The sequence below is a fragment of the Rhinoraja longicauda genome, chromosome 8 (assembly GCF_053455715.1).
Source record: "Rhinoraja longicauda isolate Sanriku21f chromosome 8, sRhiLon1.1, whole genome shotgun sequence".
Taxonomy (NCBI): domain Eukaryota; kingdom Metazoa; phylum Chordata; class Chondrichthyes; order Rajiformes; family Arhynchobatidae; genus Rhinoraja; species Rhinoraja longicauda.
In genome coordinates, this window is record NC_135960.1 from 42,633,394 (window position 1) to 42,656,092 (window position 22,699).

General features: G+C 43.1%; 1 protein-coding gene across 1 annotated transcript in view; it reads left to right on the forward strand.

Moving 5' to 3' along the window:
- mcm3ap (minichromosome maintenance complex component 3 associated protein) overlaps positions 1-16,555 on the forward strand; it is a 59,661-nt gene extending 43,106 nt beyond the window's left edge. Inside the window, exons 22-29 of the mRNA XM_078403744.1 lie at positions 458-716; positions 8,261-8,358; positions 9,965-10,355; positions 10,436-10,702; positions 11,337-11,466; positions 14,352-14,549; positions 15,716-15,857; positions 15,953-16,555. Coding sequence (XP_078259870.1) covers positions 458-716; positions 8,261-8,358; positions 9,965-10,355; positions 10,436-10,702; positions 11,337-11,466; positions 14,352-14,549; positions 15,716-15,857; positions 15,953-16,135 — 1,668 coding nt within the window. The 3' untranslated portion in view covers positions 16,136-16,555. The remainder of the gene's footprint in view (positions 1-457; positions 717-8,260; positions 8,359-9,964; positions 10,356-10,435; positions 10,703-11,336; positions 11,467-14,351; positions 14,550-15,715; positions 15,858-15,952) is intronic.
- Positions 16,556-22,699: the final 6,144 nt, after the last annotated feature.

The following is a 22,699-nucleotide window of genomic DNA, read 5'->3' on the forward strand; positions in this document are numbered from 1 at the left end:
CCGTAGGGAGAGGTTGAACAGGCTACGACTTTATTCCTTGGAGTGTAGGAGGATGAGGGGTGCATTTACCCTATCTATTCTTGATTCACCTACCCTGGATAAAATACTTTGTGCATTTACCTTATCTAATTCCTCGTATGTAGCAAAACATACATGGCTAATAAAGTATGATTATGAGTGATTATTCCTCTCATAATCTTATAGATCTTCTAGAGATGTATAAGACTATGAGAGGAATAGATAGGGTAAATGCACAAAGTCTTTTACCCAGTGAGTTAATTGAAGAACCATAGGTTTAAGGTGGGGGGGGGGGGGGGGGGAATTAATAGCAGACATCTGAAGGTAGTTCGATAAATACTTGAAGAGGGAAATAGTGGAGTGGGAAAGAACTGCTAATAACAGAATGAGTTGATTGGTATCCTGCTCCATGTTTAGTGATCTGTGACTGTCTCAACAGGTGACCAAAGGCCCTCTGAGTGACACAGATGTGGATGCAGTCGAACAGCGAAAGGAGCTTTTGGGAACAACAGCCCTGATTCTCTTGCTACCAGCTTATGTGGAATGCTCAGACCAGGACGAAGAGGAGGTTTACTGGCTCACTGCTACGCTTCAAGTCAGACAGCTCTTGCAAGCAAAACCTTTAAATCCTGCAATCCCACTGGTCATTCTTGTCCCCAGAGAAGGAAAGCCATTGAATGAAGAAGAGGTGATAGATGGTAAGGTGCAGAATCAATATTTACTTCTGTAATAGGAAAGTAAAAGCTAGAAATTTCAGACATTATGTTAAAGGTACAAATTTTGCTTAACTGCTTTCAGACAGTAGAGTATAATCATTATAAAAATCACAATGTAGCTCTTAACTAAATTAGTGTAGCAGCAACTTTAGTCTTCCCAATAAAGTCCTTAAACTTACCGTTGACGAAAGAGGTGGAGCGATATTTCTTGACGCAAATAATAACAACAGAGAGATCTTCACGACGTTGCAGTTTAGTTGGTCATTTATTGAAGTAGCAATACAAAACAGATTAGTATATCTCCGGCCGTTTACTTTGTTTGGTAAGAACTTAGTATCTCACCGTCACTCCTTCGTATCCTGTTACTAACTTACTAAAACCTTAGCAGGCTCCTAAAGTAACTGCCCCATTACGCAAGTGCTGGCTGAATTATACTCATAATCTGACTCCTCCCCTGGCTCCTCCCAGTCCATGTATGTAAGCCTAGTATTATCTCACAACAACCCATGGTGTCCAAAAATAATACAGCAGGATACAAAATAATATATGCTCAGATAGCTAATAAACACAAAATGGCTCCTACACACCGGCCCCTAATTGTTCTAAGTATAAAACGAAACAATTACTAATACAGACCTCACAACCCGTCCGAATTTGGCGGAAAGTTTCCGCTTTCTTATTTAATTTCCGCCATTCCGATTTCACCTCACATTTTTCCGCAAAACACATAACTCGCCGCTCGCCTCTGGCCTCGCCTCACGCCGCTGGCCCGGCCCCGCCTCGCCGCTGGCCCGGCCCCGCCTCGCCGCTGGCCCGGCCCCGCCTCGCCGCTGGCCCGGCCTTGCCTAGCCGCTGGCCCGGGCTCGCCGCTCGCCCGGCCTCGCCTCGCCGCTGGCCCGGCCTCGCCTCGCCGCTGGTACGGCCTCGCCTCGCCGCTGGCCTCCCCTCGCCGCTGGCCTCCCCTCACCGATGACCTCTACTCGCCTTGCCGCTGGGCTCGCGAGGCCTGTTGATGTTGAGAGGGGATGGGGTGCAGGGGAGGGGGCAGGGGAGGGGGGAGTGGGGGTCGGGGGAGGAGGTGGGGGGGAAAAGGTGGGGAGGGCGGGCGTGGGGGGATAGGGGGGTAGGCGGGAGTGGGTGGGGGGGTGGGAGTCGGGGGTGGAGGGGCGGGAATCGGGGGGAAAGGGGAGGGGAGTAGGGGGGTGTCGGGAGTGGGGGTAGAGTTGTAAAAAGTATTTCTGTTCAATAACCTTTCTATAAATAGCAGAATATACTCATGATAGGCCTGACATTGTACATGTAGTCCAAGAAGTACAGACGGTTGGAAATAATAGTCGTTTTTCACACATGAATGTAGCGCAACGCGTACGCGCATTTGGCGTGCATACTTTTTTTGCTGAAAACGCGCCATATTATGAATTTTGATGTAAAATTCTGAATTTTTAGACATCAAAATTCTGAATTTGTAAAATCAAATGTTGGGAGGTCTGCTAATAAACATTAAAAGGAGCCATAATAACTTCATACTTAATCAAAAAAGTATGCACTATATATTGGCATCTAATCTATAGTGATTCTTCAAGGCCACCAGTCTTTGCTGTATTAGCTTCCAGGAGCAGACATATGTTCGTAATCGGTCTTTCCAAGATGGTCTTGGTCTGAAGTCGAACAGTACGCACTAAACCTTGTGCATCTGGTTTAGTCTCCAATATTATGCACATTAGACCGAATCTCCTTCAGTCTTCTCTTCTAGCTTAAGAAGCAGTCTGCTGTCAGTCCTCTTGCTGCTTCACCGGCTGGATTTTCCTTTGTGCTAACATATCTCCATTGTGATACGTCAGCAACATCCCTTACAAAAGCGATTCTGTTTGCTACAAATGTTTGAAAGCGTTTGGTTTAGTTGTTGATGTACTTAAGCACCTTTGTGCTATCGGTCCAGAAGATGGATTTGTCCATTTGAAGCTGTAATTCTTTTCGCAGCATTGTCAACTCTGGATTTTCCCATTATGAAGTTGCGATTGTATTGCTTGACCAGAAGCTCCTCTTGGCTTGCAATGGATATTTGACTCACAGCAGCTGCAGAGCAGCCATTCCCATCCCTGCTGTCGTGGTCTCTTCTCAGTTCACCATCCAGGGTAGTTTCATTTGTAACAGAGATTTCTGGATGGTCATCTTCAGTTTCGCTGGTGATGGATTCATTTAGTTTTTCACCATCGACAAAAACTGTAGAATTTTCTGTGGAACTAATTTTTTTTAGCAATTCGTTTGGTTGAAACGTCTTCAAGTTGTGCTGGGTTTTCTGGTGCAGGATACCCTGAAGTTTCCCGTCCTATCATTTCTTGATCTGAAGATTCATGATCTTCTGGTGCTAGTTCAGAGTCGGTCTAAGTCATCTCTGTGTTCAGACAGGTATTTTCAGGACCAGATTCTCCAGCCAATGGATCAGCTTGGACTCCTTTGGAGGAGATGCAGGTTTTATCATCGGCCCCGATTTGGTTCTTTTCAAAACCAGAACAGAATGAAAAGCCAAGTGCGAGTGATGCTGTTCTTCCATCTCAAACCAAATCGGGGCCGATGATGAAACCTGCATCTCCTAGAAAGGAGTCCAAGCTATCTTGCACCTGTGATTCTACAGGTTTTGTAGTCGTTGCCAAACTGCTTTTGGCTGTTTGTGGCTTTTCTCTTGCCTTAGTAAAGGTAGGGCCTTTCACAGTTCCTCTTTTCAAATAAGAGTTCATCCCATCAGCTACTGTCCAGCTGCATCTTGATTTCCTAGCCTCAAGTACATTGTCTTGTCCTGACTGCTGCTATTGCAGCATCTAGTTCCAATCATTCCTTTCGTCTTCTCAGCTGTTCCTTCCTCTTCCATTCGAGCTCCATTTCCAATTGTCTTCTCTTCTGTTCAATTGGCAATTCTTTGTTTTTCAATTGTGCATCTCGTTTCTTCTTCCTGTGCCTCAATCTCACGCCTGTCTTCCATGAAGGCAGCCTGTTCTGCGAGAACGGCCAGGTCTGCCTTAGCCTTCATACGAGCAGACTGTGTCCAAGATGTACGAGATGTGGCTTGTTTATATCTTGAGTTTTTCTGTTTTTCTTCTTCGATCTCAAGCTGGCTTTTCAGGGTAGCAACCCACTTCAAGACATAAGAAAACGTAGAAGCTCCACCTATTGAAGAAAAACCATTTTCCTTTTGGGAATCCATTCTGATGTTGCCACCTGCTGGCCGAACATCAGATTTACGTACAAGCGTACCTGTACCTCAATATCCTTTTAAGACGTATTGACGCAATATCATATCTTCAAAGGAATTCAAAACAAAACTGATAGCAAGCTTGCACAAGGTCACTTCTTTGTTTCTAGCATTTCCAACATTTTTCAGTCATAGTTTTCTTATACAACTTCTGAAAAACAGCTTTCCGATAAAACTTACTGCTATTAACTGGCTTTCGAAGTTTTCCTTTCTCCGTAGTCAGATTTAACGTAGCCAATAATCCGATCAGTCTGTTTCACATTCAAAGCTTTTACAATAAAACAATTCTTGTTCCGTGCAGTCGCTACACTAGTCTCCTTCCTAGAGCCAATTAAAACCTTAAATACCTCTTAGAGACAGGTTACCTTATCTCTCACCGAGGTTAGCTCGATCTATTCACTCCAGCTGAGGAAGTTTTTACAATAGCACTCCGGCTAAGATAAGTTCTTACACTTGTAGCGTAAACTTTAGTCTTCCCAATAAAGTCCTTAAACATACCGTTGACTAAGGAGGTGGAGCAATATTTCTTGATGCAAATAACAACAACAGAGAGATCTTCAAGACGTTGCAGTTTAGTTAGTTGTTTATTGAAGTAGCAATGGAAAACAGATTAGTATATCTCCCACCGTTTACTTTGTTTGGTAAGAACTTAGTATCTCACCATCACTCCTTCGTATCCTGTTACTGACTTGCTAAAACCTTAGCAGGCTCCTAACGTAACTGCCCCATTACGCAAGTGCTGGCTGAATTATAATCTGGCTCCTCCCAGGCCATATACATAAGCCTGGTATCATCTCACAACAACCCCCTGGTGTCCAAAAATAATACAGCAGGATACAAAATAGTATAATATGCTAAGATAGCTAATAAACACAAAATGTCTCCTACAATTAGGTTTTGTGTTTGGTCACCCAACTTAGTTTCCAGAAGTTAATTATTGTCATTAAGGGGTCTCATGAATATAACTGCACTGATTAAATATGACCAGGGAACCTCTGGACACCAAGTGACAAGGTAGGACTAATTTTGCAGTTGTGGTGTGACATGTTGGATTTAATTACCAACCTCTTGATTTTTCATCTTCACAATGCCTGATTACCTGGCTGTGTTTTAAAGGAGTCTAGGAAATGTCTTCTGATGCTCCCATGTCAAATATGATCACCAAGCATTTGAGAAATACGATGAAGAAATAAAGATGTAAGCGGGAAATAGCTAGCAGTGCAAGGTACAGGAGGTTCAGAAAAATGAGTGGGACAGTCACGTACTGTAGCTCAGCTGTCAGGTGATCAGAAACTGCTTTGTTTCTTTCTGGAACAAATGGGTACATTCATTTATGCCTTTTGAAGAAAATTAAGTAAAAGGGATTGCTTCAAAAGTTAGATTATTGTGCAATATGAATAAAATAAATAAAAGCAGAATGGGCTGTTTGGCCACTCAAGCTCATTCCATAAGATGGTACTTCAGCAAGGAAATTGGCCCTTTGGCCCAACTTGCCTATGCTAAACAAGATGTGGCATCTAAGTTAGTCCCTTTGCACAAGTTTGGCCCATATCCCTGAATTTTTCCTGTCGACTTCAATCACCATATTCCTTTCCCATGCCCATATCTGGATTCCTTTAATATCCAGGAAAACTAGTCAAATGCAGGCAAATGGGATTAATTTAGATGAGCACTTGGTCCTCATGGACTAGTTGGGCTAAAGTGTCTGTTCATAGTCTATATGATTCTATGACTCTATACAGAAATCCATCAATTTGTTTTGAATACAAGCAATGATTGACCCTCCACAGCATTCTGGAGATGAGAGTTCCAAAGATTCATAATCTTGTGCTTGAAGATGTTTCTTCTCGTCTCATTCCTAGCCTGCCATCCCCTTATTCTGAGACACTAATCCCTGGTCCTAAACTTCTCAGCTGGGGAACCAACCTCTCCACATTTATCCTGCAATGGCCTCCGAGAATGTTTAATGTTTCATTGAGGCCATCTCTCACTCGACTGAACTCTAGAGAATAGGGGGTCAATCTCTCCTCAAATGACAGACCTACCATCCCCAGACTTGCCAATCTTTAATGCACCCCTGGGGCAGGAATATCCTATGCTTTAGGTATGAAGATCAAAAATTGTACATAATTCGCCAGATTGGGTTTTACCAAGTGTCACAATAATTAATTCAATAAAGTATGAATCCAAACATGCATATCATGCATGGTAAACATTTTGGGTCAAGACCGTGCATCACGACAGAGTACAGAGGTGAGTGGGCCAGTGTAAAGAAATGATAGAGGCTGGCAGGTGATGTTGGAGCCAGATAGAGGTGGGGGTAATGGGCAAATGGAACCAGGATGGAGTGATGGGGACGGATTCAGTTGCTGCTGTGTGATAGGTAGAAACTAGATCAGAAAAAATAAAGGATCCCAATCCAAAACATCACCTATCCATTTTCTCCAGAAATACTGCCTGACCGCTGAGCTACTCCAGCATTTTGTGTCTAACTTTGAGAGAAAATAAAGGTGGAAGGTGTAGGTAGAGACAGAGGATGCAAGGTGTCAGTGTCTCCTAACCCTCTCTCGCTTCCACCTGCCAGAAACTCCATATCCCATATCCCCTCTCTTGCATCAATACTGGCTATCTTTCCTGTACTCTGTCCCAATGCAGGAACTCAACCTGAAATGGTTTACTGTCCCTTATTGCCTGTCTTGTTTAGTTCCTCCAGCAGTTTGATTTGTCTTCCACATTACAGCATCTATTATGTCTTCAACATACAATTTGCTTTCCTAAATGGCTGCCACACCTAAATGTTAGCTTTCGGTGACTTGAGCAGAAGGATATCCAAGATCCTTGGATTATGAACATATTCCAACACTGGCACCATTTTTCTACAAAAGCTGATGATCTCCAATTTTTCTGTGTTTAATTCTTTTTGCCATTTGGCACTGGGTCTTAATCTTAGAAAATAAGAAATTAATATCTCCTTGGGCCCAGATTGGACATGATTTTGGAGACTTGATAACTTAAAATATTGCAAGATGTCGCCAGAAGGTGGTGACTTTTTGAATAATGTTAACTGTCCACTGCAGCCCTTGCACTTAGTTTAGTTTAGGAGTACAGTGCAGAAACAAGTCCTTCAGCCCAACGGGTCAGCGCCGACCAGTGATTCCCGCACACTTGCACTATCCTACACACAAACTAGGGACAATTTACAATTTTATGAAGCCAATTAACCTACAAACCAGTACATCTTTAGAGTGTGGGCGGAAACCAGAGATCCCGGAGAAAACCCACATAGGTCACAGGGAGAACATACAAACAACACCCATGGTAAGGATCGAACCCAGATCTCTGGCACTGTAAGGCAGCATCTCTACTGCTGTGCCACTCCTTGTGTATGATTGTATTCTTGGTATGATTTGACTGGACAGCACACAAAACAAAGGTTTTCTCTATCTCGGTAGGTATGACAATAATAAACAGCTGAAACTGAACTAGTCACAGCCTACCAACTAGACGAGGAAGTGTTCATTTCTACTCTTTGTATTTCTATGTTAACTCAATCTACACTAGGATATAACCCCCCACCCCTGCTCCCCACAATTCCATGTGCCCTGCCTGCCTCCTTTGTGGTACCTGTTTGAAAGTCTTCTAAAAATCCAAACATAATACATTCACTCTGCTAGAGATAAATTGTGTCTCTGAATCACTCAAACATGAATCCAAGTTGACTGCTCATTTTATTTTGACACATTGTGTATTGGAGATCTGAGTATCTTGCAGAGTTAAAAGATTATCAGGAACTGTAGTGGAATAATGTTGAGGGAGGGTGTGATGCAGAACACTCTGAGATAATGGGTAGGCAGGTGCTCATTAAAATAATCTTCACTGCACTGATGTGCTCTGATCTGATTCAGTCTAGAGAATAAACCAATTGCCAAAGAGATGCTGGCTATTAAAAAACATAGCGATTAGAAATAGGAGTTATAGAAAGGATCACCTTTGTTTGGTTCCATTCTTGTGTGCAAATCTATTTGAGGTGAGGCCCTTCTGAACAACTTGTACCCTAGTCTTCAGGTTTTGCTTGTTGAGTATTAAGAGTCAAATAATTGTCGCACCGAAATGGAACAATGAAATTTGTACTTGCCACAGCATAAGGCAAAGTATGCACTTTGGGATCTTTGTGCTCTGTGCATACTAATTTTACTGGGTTTTTGGGGATGTAGGTAGATATTGGAAAGGAACTTCCATTGATCCTTGAATAAACGTGATATCTTTTTTTATAAAGGTCTAAAGCTTGAAGCGCTGGTGGCCACTCATCTTGTGTCTGAATTCTTAATTGTCCCGATCCCAGAGAAAATCAACGATCTTCAGGGATCAAACAAGGTAATGCTTCCTTCCAGACCATTGCACAAACCAACCTTCCTTCCATTGCCTCCATTTGCACCCTGCGCTGCCTTGGCAAGGCCACCAGCATAATCAAGGACAAGTCGCAATCTGCCCACTCCCTCTTCTCCTCTCTCCCAAAAGGCAAGAGGTATGGAAGTATGAAAACGCACACCTCCTAATTCAGGGAGTTTCTTCCCAGCTGTTATCAGGCAACTGAACCATACTACCGACAACTGGAGGGCAGTCCTGAGCTATAATGTATCATTGGAGTCCCTTGGACTATCTTTGATCGGACTTTACTTGACTTTATCTTGCACTAAACGTAATTCACATTCCCTTTATTATTGTATCTGTACACTGTGGATGGCTCGATTGTATCCATGTACTGTCTTTCTACTGACTGGTTTGCACGCACCAAAAGCTTTTCATTGTACTTCGGTACGCGTGACCATAAACTGAACTCAATCTTGCACTCAGTTACTTGGTTACCTTGGTGTGCTGAGATTCAATGGAAAAACTATTTGCTTTAACAGTCAGCTTTGCTCATTGGCTTCTAATGTATAACAAATGTTCGTAAACATTGGGTCAATAACCAGAGATAAATACAGCAAAATGGTAAAAAAACATTTACGAGTTACTTTAACTTCAATATTAAAGCCTTACATTGCATAAACAAGAATAGAATATAAAATCTTGTCAGATAGAAAACTGAAGTTGGGAAGAGGGTTACAATGAACTAATCTTCAGATAAAGCTCGTTTCTAGATGGATTACGGTTGCACATTATATAATTTAGCGAAGAGGCATTGTAATGCATGTAAGTAATAGTGACATTGATTATTTTGTGATTTATTTCACGCTGTATTCAGATATCTCCTCATGAAGCTGACTTAGAAAGGAGCAAGGTTTAACAATGGTAATTGGATATGGGACTACAACTCTAGTCATGTGTCGTGAAAGTGATAATTTGTGAGTTAGCTACGTCCTTGCATGATCTGAAATGCAGTGCTCTTTGGTCTGTTCGTATTATGTGGCTCCCTCAGTCCCCTTTGAAGTGGGGTAATCAATTAAGTAAGAATAAACTATACCACCACTTCGGCAAATCAAGAATGAGTAATAAATATAGTAGCTGTAGGTTAAAATAATTTTCCAGTTGAATGAAGATTACCACATTCCTGGAACATATCTCCTCTGTGATCTGGAGCACTTGGTCTATTTGTGATTTCTCCAATCGTTGCATCAAATTGGTCTCATTCCAATAAGGTGACTTGCAATTCCACGTGTGATCTTGTGTGAAGCTGGGACTATAATTGTGCTTGATTATTCCTGGATAACATCATACCATTTACGGACCATGGTCAACTGTTCTTTTTAATGGGTTGGGAGTCTGCTTCCTTTCTGGCAAGAAATAAAAATTGCAGCAATCCATGGTGTGAATTTGAGTGGTAACAATATTTTGTTGTACGGCTGTCTCCATTCCGAATGTGCACCATGACACCAAATGGCGTAAGATTTTGGAATGTTGCAGCTTATTTGCCGTGTGTTACTTTTGTATTGTTTACAGAAGTGGATAACATGAAGTAAATATTTTGATTTATTTTTAGGTCTCTGCTGCAGTAAGTTGGCTTGCATCACGTTGTCCATCACCCCCAGAAGTCAGCTGCCAAACTTTGATCCAGTTCATTGAAGATGGGCTGTGCCGAAAATTTAGCATCCAGTTTTACAGTGATAAAACCGAAAGGCAATCGGCTGCATTGCCTTCCCAGGATCCCACCCGCATCATTGAGTTTTACAACGATGTGCTGCGATTCCTTGCAGAAGTGATATCCTCTGAACAGTTATACAATCTTTCCTGGCCAGTGGCAGAGTTTTCTGGACCGACAGCTGATGAAATACTGGCACATACAGAGTGGAATTCTGGTAGCCACCTGGCATGGCTGAAGAATGCAGTGCTATCTTTTCAGCTGCCGTTGATGGATCTACCCCCCTTGCACGGTACAAAAGTAATGTCACTGAAAATAATTAATTGTCTGTTGATCTGTTTATGATTGCAATAATATATTTTTGTTCCTCAGCTCCATGGTCTAAGGTCTGTGACACGATCTTCCATTATGTGTCTCAAGTGCCGTGGTCGGACCAAGCTTGCCCGCTGCTCCTTTCAAAGGTTGAACAGCTCCTGAACAGAATCTGTGACAGGTGGAGAGAGAGCTGTTTCTTGATGCTGGAAGCCTCAGCAGACGAAGGGCCTTCAGTATTAGAAATACCCTGGGATGAAATCATTGCCTATTGCATTGATCATCGGCTAAGAGAGTGGAAGCCCTTGAACCCACCTTGTGTTGCAGGTTAGATATACGTGTTTTGCATTCTAGTTGTTTCATGAAAGGATTAAGTATGTGAAGGAAATATAGGTGGAAACGAACGGGAATTGATTTAGATTTCAGGTTTTGTTCAGAAAATTGAATCTTATTTAGCTGTAGGCATGTCCTTTTGAAGAAAACTATACTTGGTGTTTTCTCTTTATTCATTATGTAGTTGGTTACAGAGAACAAAGTAGTTTTCTGAAAAATGGGTATCAATTCGTCATTTAATAACTATATAAATTTGTTAATGAATATAGGAATTTTAAAGAGTCATTTAAGATGATGTTGAACCGCAATTAAAAGTGTGGTTGGTTTTGGAAAGAAATGTGATACCACGGATAGGACACTGATTTGAGAACAGGAAACAGATGTAATCAATACATTTTATTCCGGATATTTAAGTGTTGTGATCCCTTTGTTCAATTATGGGAATATTGCTCCTCCTCAAAGATGAGATTGATTTGAATTTTTGAAAATAATAATAACTTTAGTCAATGACAAAAAAAGCTTAGAACTTTAAGTGTATGTTTCTAATCATTAAAGTTTCCAGTATAGAATGAAAGGTGATAAATATTTTTGGCTTGACTCAGTTTTTTAAATCATTTTTATTTCTCAGAAGCCGTGAGTGAAGATGGGCAGATCCTTATATATTATTTCCAGGATGACCTTAAAAAATATAAACTGCCCATTATATGGCAACAAGCACAATCACGTACCCATATGGAAATCCAAGAAACCTCTAAAAGGTAAATGAGACAGTTAAGAAAATTTAAACCTGTTTTCCTGCAGCAAATATACTGACGGCCACAATTTTTTTAAAAGGCAGATTTTGTGGCAAGTTTAAAGAGCTGAGAAAAGATGAGGCCTTGCAGTCATACAGTGTGTGTAGGAAAGTTCAGTGTCATTTGAAGGGGGGGGGGGGGGCATGAAATATTGTTGATGGACACAATTCATGAAAATCCCAAATATTTACATATATTAGAGGCAAGAGGGTAAGCAAGAAGAATAAGACCAATTTGGGACCAAAGTAGCAGTCAGTGTCGGGAGCCAGAGGAGGTGGAGAAGGTGTTAAATGAATACAGCATCTGTATTTGCAATGGAGAACATTATACTTGCAGAATTCAGGGAGGAGCTTGCTATGGAGAAGGTGGTATTAAATTTCTTATCAGGCTTAAAAGAGACTAAATCCAAAGAGCCTGGTCAGATGCATCCAAAATTGCTATGGAAGGCCAGACTGCTCTGGCTCTAAAAGATCTCTGGCACAATTGAGGTACTAGATGATTGGACAGTAAATGCAATATCTTTATTTGATAAGGCCATCTGAGATAAGTCGGTATCGCATCAGTACAAGGGAACATTGAATAGTACAGTTCATGAACAGTCCTTTTGGACCACATTATCTGTACCATATATGATTCCAAATTAAACTCATCTTCTCTGCTTGCATGTGATCCAAATCCCTCCATTTCCTGCCTATCCATGTGCCTATCCAAAAACTTCAAATACCACTATTCTATCAGCATCCATCTTCATGCCTGGCAATGCATTCTAGGAACTCTATACTTACTGTGTTTAAAAGAAAACTTGCCCTGCACACCTTCTTTAAGCTTTGATCAACTCACCGTAAATCTATACTCGTCTTTGATATTTCCAACCTGGAAAAAAGCTTTAGACTGCCCACTCTATGTATGCTTCTCATAATTTTATATGCTACTAGACGGGTGTGCACCCGTTGGGTGCAAATCTCTGTTGCGGGCAGTCCTGCGGGCGTGGCAACCCCCGTTGGGTGGAAACCTCTCCTACGGGCCCAGCAACCCTACCAATCCGTGGACCCGTTGCCGGGCGGGGAGTGTCCCTCGGGACCATGGGCGGGTGAGGGGGGACAGGGAAAAGCCGCTAACAAGTAACAATAGTGGGTTTATTCCATCCACGGGGGAATGGTGAGTAAGGTGGGCCTAAAATTGTCGCGCTTTCGTGTACCGTTTTGGCGGTGTCAAGCCCCAAACTATTTTCATGCACAAACAAGGTGTCCTCTCAACGCCCCAAGCTCCAGAGAAAACAATACAGGTTTGTTCAAGCTCTTTCATTCCTCCTAATCCAGGTAAAATTCTGGTAAACCTTTTCTGCACCTTCTCTGAAGCCTCCACATCCTTTCTGTAATGTGACCTGAAGTGCACACAAAACACCAAATGCAGCCTAACCAAAGTCCTATAAAATCGCAACATTAAATTATTGGGAAGACAAATCATAAAAGGGAGGAATTTTCACATGGAAAGGCATGTCAAAGATGGTCAACGTGGCATTGTTAAGGGGAGTTCTAACCTTGCTAATTTGCGCACATTTTTCGAGGAGTTATAAATATGTCTGAGGTTGGTGCAGATGAAGTAGTCTTTAACCAACTTCTGTATGAACACTACTGCCAAAGGTTGGAGCTCATGAATCTGGGGCAATTTAACAATTGGATCTGAAATTGGCTTGGCACCGGGAGGCAGAAAATGATGGTAGAGGATTGCTTTTGCAAAGCTGGTGAATCACAGGAATCGGTATTGGGACTTATTGTTTGCAAGAGACATTAATAACTGATATGAATGCAGGAGGTGTAGTCGGTAAGTTTGCAGATGACAAAAAGATTAGTGTCTTGATAATGAGCAAGATGGTCTTTAGCTACAGAATGATATTGATCAGTTGGTAAGATGGATTGTGGAGTCAAAGTTATACACAGACACAGGCCATTGAGCCCAATTTGTCCATGCTGACCAAGTTGCCTAACTAAGCTGGTATCACTTGCTTGCACCTAGCTCATAACCCTCAATTGTGCTTATCCATATATCTGTCCGTGTCTTTTAAATGTTGTAATTGCACCCACCTCTAACACTCATTCCATACACCCACAACATCTCTAAACTAAACTGAATACTCTGTGTGAATAGGTTACATCTCAGATCCCTATAAAAAAATATCCTCTCACCTTAAGCCAATGCCCTCTAATTTTAAACTTCTCAATGATGTGGAAAAGGCTATGGCTGTCCACCTTATCTATGCCGCTCATGAATTGATATACGTCTAAGGTCAGCACTGAACCTCCAGAGTCAAAAGTATTTAATTGTCATATATGCTGGCCACAAAGCAATAAAATTCTTGCTGCAGCTTTCCAGGCTCATTAACATGATGACACAACAAATAAATATACAATAATCAATAATACAATAAATTTATAGTCCGTAATACTAGGCCCACAATAATGCAAAAAAAAGTCCATATTGCATCCAAAATGAAGTCTATGCAGATCATAGTTGCTGACGTAGTGGTTAATGTTATACGCTGTTCAAATGCCTGATGATTGCTGTGAATACCATGTTCCTGAACCTGGAATGAGAGTTTCCAGGCTCCCGATGGCATTAGTGAGATGACAGCATGGCCTGGGTGGTGTGAGTATTTGATATTGGCTGCCTTTTTGAAGCAGTGGCTTCTGTTGATCCCTTCAGTGGTGGGGAGCTCAGTATCCGTGATGGACTGGGCCATGTGTACTATTTTCTTCAGCAACCTTAGTTCCTGAGCATTCAGGTTACTGAACCATGCTCCAGGGGGAAAAACATATGTCTTTTGTTATTTGTCAATATTCACTTTCTAGGTTGTCAGAGGAGCAGGCTTGCTCTTCAATTAAGCAGAAATTGGACTTTGAACCAAATGCTGTGAAAGTCGGAGCTGAAGAAACACCTGCAGAAAGGAGTATATCTGCACTGAACATCACCCATACCTACTCAGCAGAGGAACTACTGCCAGAACGACTGCAGTCAGGACTGGAAACAGAAAGAGAGGAAAATCGAAGGTGGAATAACTGAGAGCACCTCCTGAAAATGACCTTATTGACAAGGATGCATACTGACAGCGAAACAGATTAGAATGGGAATGAAACAACTGTTATTAAGTAGTTACAGTAGTAAGCATTGGTAGTACATAGATGGTGGGAAAAGATTACCAACCTTCGGCAAATGCATGAGAAATATCTTGCATTTTTATATCTTTACAAAAAAATAGATTTTGTGGTAGCAATGGTAGCCAAACTCTCGTTGTTGACTGTCATTACATGGTGAAAATTGAGGAACTTGAGATTCCTTGCTCCTACATTGAATGAGCAATCTGTGCCTTCAACAGTGTAACTACTGGATGTAAATGTGGATGGGTTAGTTAGTAGGTTTGCAGATGACACCAAGGTTGTTGGATTTATGGACAGTGAGACGTGGTCAAAGTATACGGTGGAATATAGATCAACTAACATATGTGAGGTTACAGGTGGTGGCAAGAGCCTTGATAGCATTTATGTTCAGAGCGATCTTGGATTCAGGTCCATAGCTCCCTGAATGTAGTAACACGATTATTAGAGTGGTAAAGAAGGTGTACAGTATATTTGCTATCATTTGGTTGGGGCATTGAATATAAGAGTCATGAAAACATGAAGCAGCTCTAAGATACGTGGTTTAGGCTGCATTTGAAGTATTGCATGCAGTTCTGGTTGCCCCATAACAGGAAAGATCTGACTAGGCTTGACAGTCGGAACCATTTTCTCAGGGTGGAAATGTCAAGGACTAGAGGTGAGAAGGGCAAAGTTTAAAGGAAATATATGGGGCAAGTTTTTACAGAGGGTGGTAGGTGCCTTCGAGCTGCCTGGGATGGTGGTGAAGGCAGATATGATAGTGGCATTTAAGGGACTTTTAGATAGGTGCATGGATATGCAGGAAAATGAGGGGTATGTTTCATGTGCAGGCAGAGGATGTTAGTTTACCTTGGTATTATGTTCAGTGCAGAAACTCTGGGCTGAAGGGCCTGTTCCTGTGCTTGTACATTTTATATTCTATGTTTAAATCAAAAATCTTAATATAGTTTTACACATTCACAAATTATCGTTTAAAAACATGAATATGAATGAAGTTAATGAGAATTACACTTAAAATCATAATTTAGAAAGAACTAAGTTTATGTTTGTGCCATTCCAAGGTACGAGGAACAACTTTACCGCTGGCTAGATGACAGCCCTTTGGAACCAATTGCTCTACCCTTGTACCTTCCACAGTCCTTGGCCTCTGCTGCTGAACTTGTCGTCCCCGTGCTCCAAGCTTCAGCTCCATCCTTGCCACAGGTTTACGTATCTTCCTACAACTACTACTTTATTATTTGTCTCGACTCAATCTAAAATTGAAAATCTGATTTTAACTAGTGATTTTTTTCTCTTAGGAGGTTGCTGATAATGAACATGGTGAGGAATCCAATATGAATGGCTGTAATTGGCTAAATGATTCGACAATGACTTTATCGGACAAACTAAAAGAATTTAAGAGGCTGATCCAGGCCAATCAAGAGGAAGAAATGACCTGTGAACGTCACCTATCAATTTTACTGGACTTAACAGACACTTAACAGAATTAGCAGGAGCCCATGTGTCATTTCTACTCGGCCCGAACATATTTTTCCTTATCCCGTTTTGAATACGTGTATTGCTTTTTTTGTGACAGCCATGTGAATTATATGATTGATGTATAATGAATACCCCAGACAGGACTTTTTAAAGAATAGGACTTAATGTTTTTACAAGTCAATCATTGTTGTTTCCCAATTCATTGTCACTTATATTTGTTAGTTATAGACGACTTATTTTGTATTTGCCTCAAAATCATGCTCACTGGGCTTGCTATCTAACAAATATAATATTTCTGGTAAAGGATGTGAGCAGAGATTGTAAGGTCCAGGTCTGTTATTCTAGACAAAACAGTAAGAAAATCCTATGATAAAGGTTGCAAATACCATCTAAAATAATGCTTCTTCAGAAATAAATATGTTGGCTATTTAGTTGACTACCTTTTAAACACTTTGATGTGTTTTTTTTCTGATACTTTGCTTTGGAAAAGGTGAAATTGACCAAGTTCAGATTCTAAAGCATCTGAAAGGTACTGAAATATTTTGTCTTCAGCATTGCACAAAGTGGGATACTTTTAAAAGTGTGGTGATAGTTCAAGGTATGCATGTTCCTGTTGGAGTAAAAGTCAAATAAGGAATAAGGCAGGTGGGAATAAGGAAGCTTGGATGATGAGAGAAATTGAAACTGGTTAAGAAAAAAGATGGCACAAGCCAGCTGAGATAAAAATGTATCCCTGGAGGAGTTTAGGGGACTGAGTAGCATACTTAAGAAGAAAATCAGAAGATCAAAAAGGGGCAGAAAATTGCTCTGGCAGATAAGATTAAGGTGAATACAAAATATTTCATGTATATTAAGGGAAAGAGGGTAACTAGAGAAAGAACAGGGCCTTTTGGAAACCTAAGTGGTCATTTATGTGTCGAGCCACAGGAGATGGGCAACGTTTTCAATTAGTATTTCTGGTTTTACCGTGAAGAAAAATATGAAATTTGGAGTTAATGGAGATGTCAACAAGGTTCCGCATGATAGGCTGCACTGGAAAGTTGGATTGCATGGGATCCAAGGAGAGATAGCTGATTGGATAGCAAATTGGCTCCATGGAAGGAAGCAGAGGGTGATGGTGGAAGGTTGCTTCTTGGACTGGAGGCCTGTGACCAGTGGTGTGCCTCAGGATTCGGTGCTGGGTCCTTTACTGTTTGTCATTTACATCAATGATTTGGATGAGAACATACAGGGCAAGATTAGCAAGTTTGCTGATACAAATGTTAGTGGTTTTGCAGATAGTGAAGATGGTTGTGAAAGATTGCAGAAGGATCTGGATTGGTTGACCAGGTGGGCGGCAGAATGGTTGATGGAATTTAATACAGAGAAGTGTGAGGTGTTGCATTTTGGGACGTCGAACAACAGCAGGACCTACACACTAAATGGAAGGCCTCTGGGTGGTGTTGTAGAGTAGAGCGATCTAGGAGTACAGGTGCATAGTTCCTTGAAGGTTGAGTCGCAGGTAGGTAAGATGGTCAAAAAGGCTTTTGGCATTTTGGCCATCAGTCAGTGTATTAAGTATAGAAGTTAAGAGGTCATGTTGCGGTCGTATAAGATGTTGGCGAGACCGCATTTAGAATAATGTGTTCAGTTCTGGGCACCGTGCTTTTGGAAAGATGGGGTGGGAAATTGCAACCTTCACATGGTCCACCCTGTTTCGACTAATGCAATCAACCCGACGTGCACAATCTAGTAAATGTAGTGTTTTGGTGTCACTTTTGATAATGCCACTAGTGACCTGTAACCCAAACAGCCCTGCTCAGGGCCAAAACTCCCGCAGCATCAGGAAATCTCTACGCATCTACCAGCTAAATGTGGAAGGAATGTCCAGGGCAAAGAATGAATACATCTCAAGATCTGCTAAGGACCTTAATGCTGATGCCCTCCTGCAAGAGACGCACATCGCTGATACTTCATGTGCTTCCAAGCTCCGTATCTACGGCTTCAAGCTTGTTGCTGCTGTTTGCCACGAAAAATACGGCATTGTTACTTGAGTTATGACCTACATGATTTATATCTTGCTCCAATTACATCTTCATTGCTACTGTGAGGATTGGGGATATCACTGTCACCAATGTATATAAACCCCATAGAATCACGTGGCCTGCCTCCATGCTACCCACTTTCCACCACCCAGAAGTACATGCAGGGGACTTTAACAGTATTCCATGATGCCAAGCAATCGGGCACATTCCACTCAAGCAGATGGAGGAGAGACTACAACCCAAACCTCTGCTCCACATCGAAAACCGATGTTGGCCACCCCCTCCATGCGTCACGTAAGATCCTTTCGCACTTCCCTCACAGCCAACATAGACCTGCTCTGATCCACATTGGTGTACAGATCCTTGTGATCTCATCCAAGCCGCTCCCACGCTGGAACTTCAGAAAAGCAGATTGGAAAGGTTTCACACAAGAAGTGGAGGAAAAGATGATGTCTTGAACCTGTCCCCAAGAACTACGTCCTGTACAATCCTGAAGGCTGCAGCAAAGCAGTACGTCCCTCGAGGCCTCCGCAAAAACTTCACTCCTTGCTAGCTCCCTGAATCAAAAGACGTCTGGAAGCAGTTTGAGGTCGCAGGTGACCCAGATACTGCCACAGAACTGCTAGATTCCCTGGATGCAGCAAGACGACAGCGCTGGCAAGAGACTGTAGATGACCTAAACTTCACGCACTCCTGCAGGAAGGCATGGACTCTCCCTCGCCATCTTGGTTCAGCTGGCCATGCCCGGTACAACCCCCTCAAGGTGTCAGCAAATGCTGTAGCTTCTTGCTTGCTGGCAAACTCGAAGGTCTCACTTCCAAAGAAGCCCGACAAGAAGTGAGACGGAGCTTGACAAAGTCCATCTCTTCACCATCCTCAAGCCGCCTTTCTAATCCATACACTCCAGTTGATGTAGACAAAGGGCTGTCCTCTACTAAAGCTGGGAAAGCAGCAGTTGATGGGATTTACCCGGAATTTCTGAAGAACCTTGGCCCCCAAGGACGCAACTAGCTGGCTGCTTTTTTCACCCATGTCATCGCCATCCTCAAGCCTTGGAAACCTGCTGATGATCCAGCTAGTTACTGACCCATCTCCCTCTTGTGTACATCCTACAAGCTGTTTGAGCGCCTGCTGCTTGCAAGGATTTCTCCATTGGTAGAACCTGTTCTGCCCAGAGAGCAATCTGGCTTTAGACCTGGTAGAAGCTGCGCAGATCACGTCCATGCCCTAACTACCAATATAGAGGCTGGCTTCCAAAGTCCCTGAAAACTGGTGTTGCTCTCATCGATCTGTCATGACACCATGTGGAGACATGGTCTGTGCTGAAAACTTCCAGAATCTTAAAGTGCCAAACCACCATTCATCCATCCACCATATCCATCCTCAGTAACCATAGATTTAGGGGTGCACTTGGGGACCAGACCAGCTCTGTCAGGACCCTGAATGATGGCCTCCCCCAGGGCTCTGTCCTAGCTCCCCTATTGTTCAACATCTATGAGTGACATGCCAACTACCTCGTCCAGGAAGTTTGCATATGCAGATGACCTTGCTCTTGCCTACCAGGGAGCTGCCCTTGAGGAATATCAGCAGAGTGCTAACCCAAGACTTGAAGGGGATGGAGGAGTACTGCACCTTCTGGCAACCGCCCCCGAGTTGACACTGTCCTTAACTCTGCAATGCAGGGACGCTTAAGTCAACACCTTTGCAGTGGCTCCCTGTCCTCTCTCGCATCGCCCCTCCCAGCATACGCAGAAGGGAGAGGATGTTGAAAGATTGGCGCACCATCGAGGCTAACCCTGACCTTCCCATCCATGCTGACTTAAATAATCTGCCCAACATGTGCCTGAAGTCCCGCAAACCCTTCTGCTCTTCAGCCAAATCCCTGGAAGACTTTGACCCCAAGACTGAGTGGCGCAGAGCCTGGAAAGATGACAACACCAACAATGGAGAGGTTCTCACAGACTCCACAGTGAAACCACCGGAATTTGACCTCCATCGCAAGCAATGGCTAACCCTGAACAAGATCCGCACCCTCCATGCAAGAACAGCCCATCACCTGCACAAGTGGGGGATGACAGACAGCCCTGCTTGCGACTGCGAATATCCAGACCAGACCATCCTACACCGTGAATGACTGCTCACTGAGGCTTTTCCCTGGTGGCATCAAGGCCATCCACCCAGCAACTGATGCTGCCCTGGCCTCGATGTCTACCCTTGACCTATAACTATAGGCTGTGCACGCCATACGCAAGAAGATTGGAAAGATATTGTCAAGCTTGGAAAGTGTTCAGAAAAGATTTACGAGGATGTTGCCAGGACTAGAGGGTGTGAGCTTTCGGGAGAGGTTGAGTAGGCTGGGTCTCTATTCCATGGAGCGCAGGAGGATGAGGAGTGATCTTATAGAGGTGTACAAAATCGTGAGAGGAATAGATCAGTTAGATGCACAGAGTCTCTTGCCCAGAGTAGGGGAATCGAGGACCGGAGGACATAGGTTCAAGGAGAAGGGGAAAAGATTGAATAGGAATCCAAGGGGTAACTTTTTCCACACAAAGGGTGATGGGTGTATGGAACAAGCTGCCAGAGGAGGTAGTTGAGGCTGGGACTATCCAATTGTTTAAGAAACAGAGGTACATGGAAAGGACAGGTTTGGAGGGATATGGACTAAGCGCAGGGAAGTGGGACTCGTGTAGCTGGGACATTGTTGGACGGTGTGGGCAAGTTGGGCCGAAGAGCCTGTTCCACACTGTATGTATACTTTGACTCTGTATGTTAGGAAGCTAAAATTTGACTGGGCCCCTGAGGAAATATTTATATTTGAGAGGCAAGAAAGAACAGGGAATTCGGATGGCTAAAAGAAGCCATTTGTAAGTAGGATTAAGGGGAATCCCTTAATGTGTTTTATACATATATTGTACATATCGAGGATAGATAGGGAAAGGGTAGGTACTCAAGGAGGAAAAATCATGCCCGAGACAGAAAAAGTGGGCAGTCCTAAATTAGCATTTCAAATTGCTATTCACCATAGAGGACATTAATAGTGAAGTTAAGGAGGAGTATGTTTATGTTCTAAGGCCTTGATGGAGTGTATTAGCTAAGAGAGAGATTGGACAAGCTTGGATTCTTTTTTCTGGATGTCAAAGGCTGTAATAATAATATATGAAATTATGAGACAAAACTTAAAGGAGATTTACAAGGCATGTTTGTTTTTAAAACAGATTATGGTAGGTGCTGGAATACACTGCCAGGGTAAGAGATAGAAGCAGATATGACAGGAATTCGGACACATAAACAAGGAACAGAGAATATAGACTGCAGTCAGATGGGATGTTACATTGGCATCATGTTTAGCAGAGACATGTTTGTGAGAGAGGGGTAAAAAGGGATACGATTGTGAGCACTCACATTTGCATCTCACATGTTGACTCAAAGGGTCTATGCATGCTATTGACTTTACAAAGTATTGCTTTTAATATTAGGAGTACTTACTGAGTATGTCAGCGAGACCAAGTTAAAGCTCGGTCGGCCAAGACCTACTGGATCTTCCGGTTGCTGTCCATTTTAATTCCCATTCCCAGAAAGGGGTGGAGATGGGAAGTTATGACAAGAGGTGGGATCCCGTTGTGGGTTACAAAAATGTCGGAGCATGATGTGTTTTTGTGGCGGCTGATGGGGTGAAAGGCGAGAACGAGGGGGACCCTGTTCCCATTACGACTTGGTGGGGGTGGGGGGAGGAAGGCCGGAACTACGGGATACAGAGGATAGCAGAAAAGATCATATTTTATTTTCTTATATTTTAAAGCTAAAACGTCACTGTCTCATAATGAATATGGCTCGGGGTCTCTGCTCCGGAACTCTTTTTCAAGTGATCAATGTCGTGCAAGTTCTTTCTCCTCGTCCCTGATCGAGAGAAGATGTGTAAGAAGGAACTGCAAATGTTGGTTTAAACCGAAGATGACACAAAAAGCTGGAGTAACTCAGCGGGACAGGCAGCATCTCTGGAGAGAAGGAATGGGTGACGTTTCAGGTCGAGACCCTTCTTCAGATGTTGCTCTGACAACGCGCGCCAGCTGCCGTCCCGCGGCGGGAGCACGAGCGGCGGCGGGAGCACAGGGTTCATGCGCGCGCGGCGGCCCCCGTCAACCGCCGCTGCCATGTCGTTGGTTGTTAAACGCCGCTGGCATCTTATTGGTCATGAACCGCAGCTGCCATCTCATTGGTTACTTTGAGTTTCCCGGGATCGGTTGGCCTTTTCATAATTGGTTGACACATTGACCAATTGGTGTTTGGCAGTGCCGTTGGCGTTTGAAATGAGAGGAGGCTCGTATTCCGTGCAGGCTGATTGGTTGGAAGGTTCAACCGTCGCGCCTCCCGAGGCGGGAAGGGGCGCTACCACAACTCCGTCTGCGTCACCAGTGGCCGGTGGTGAGAAGCAGCGATGTGATTGGTGAAGGTCGGGGCACTTGCTACGGTGTCGTAACGGGTAGAAGGACAGGCGCGGCGTTTGTGCGGAGCGGCCATATTGAAAGCTTGACTCTGCCGACG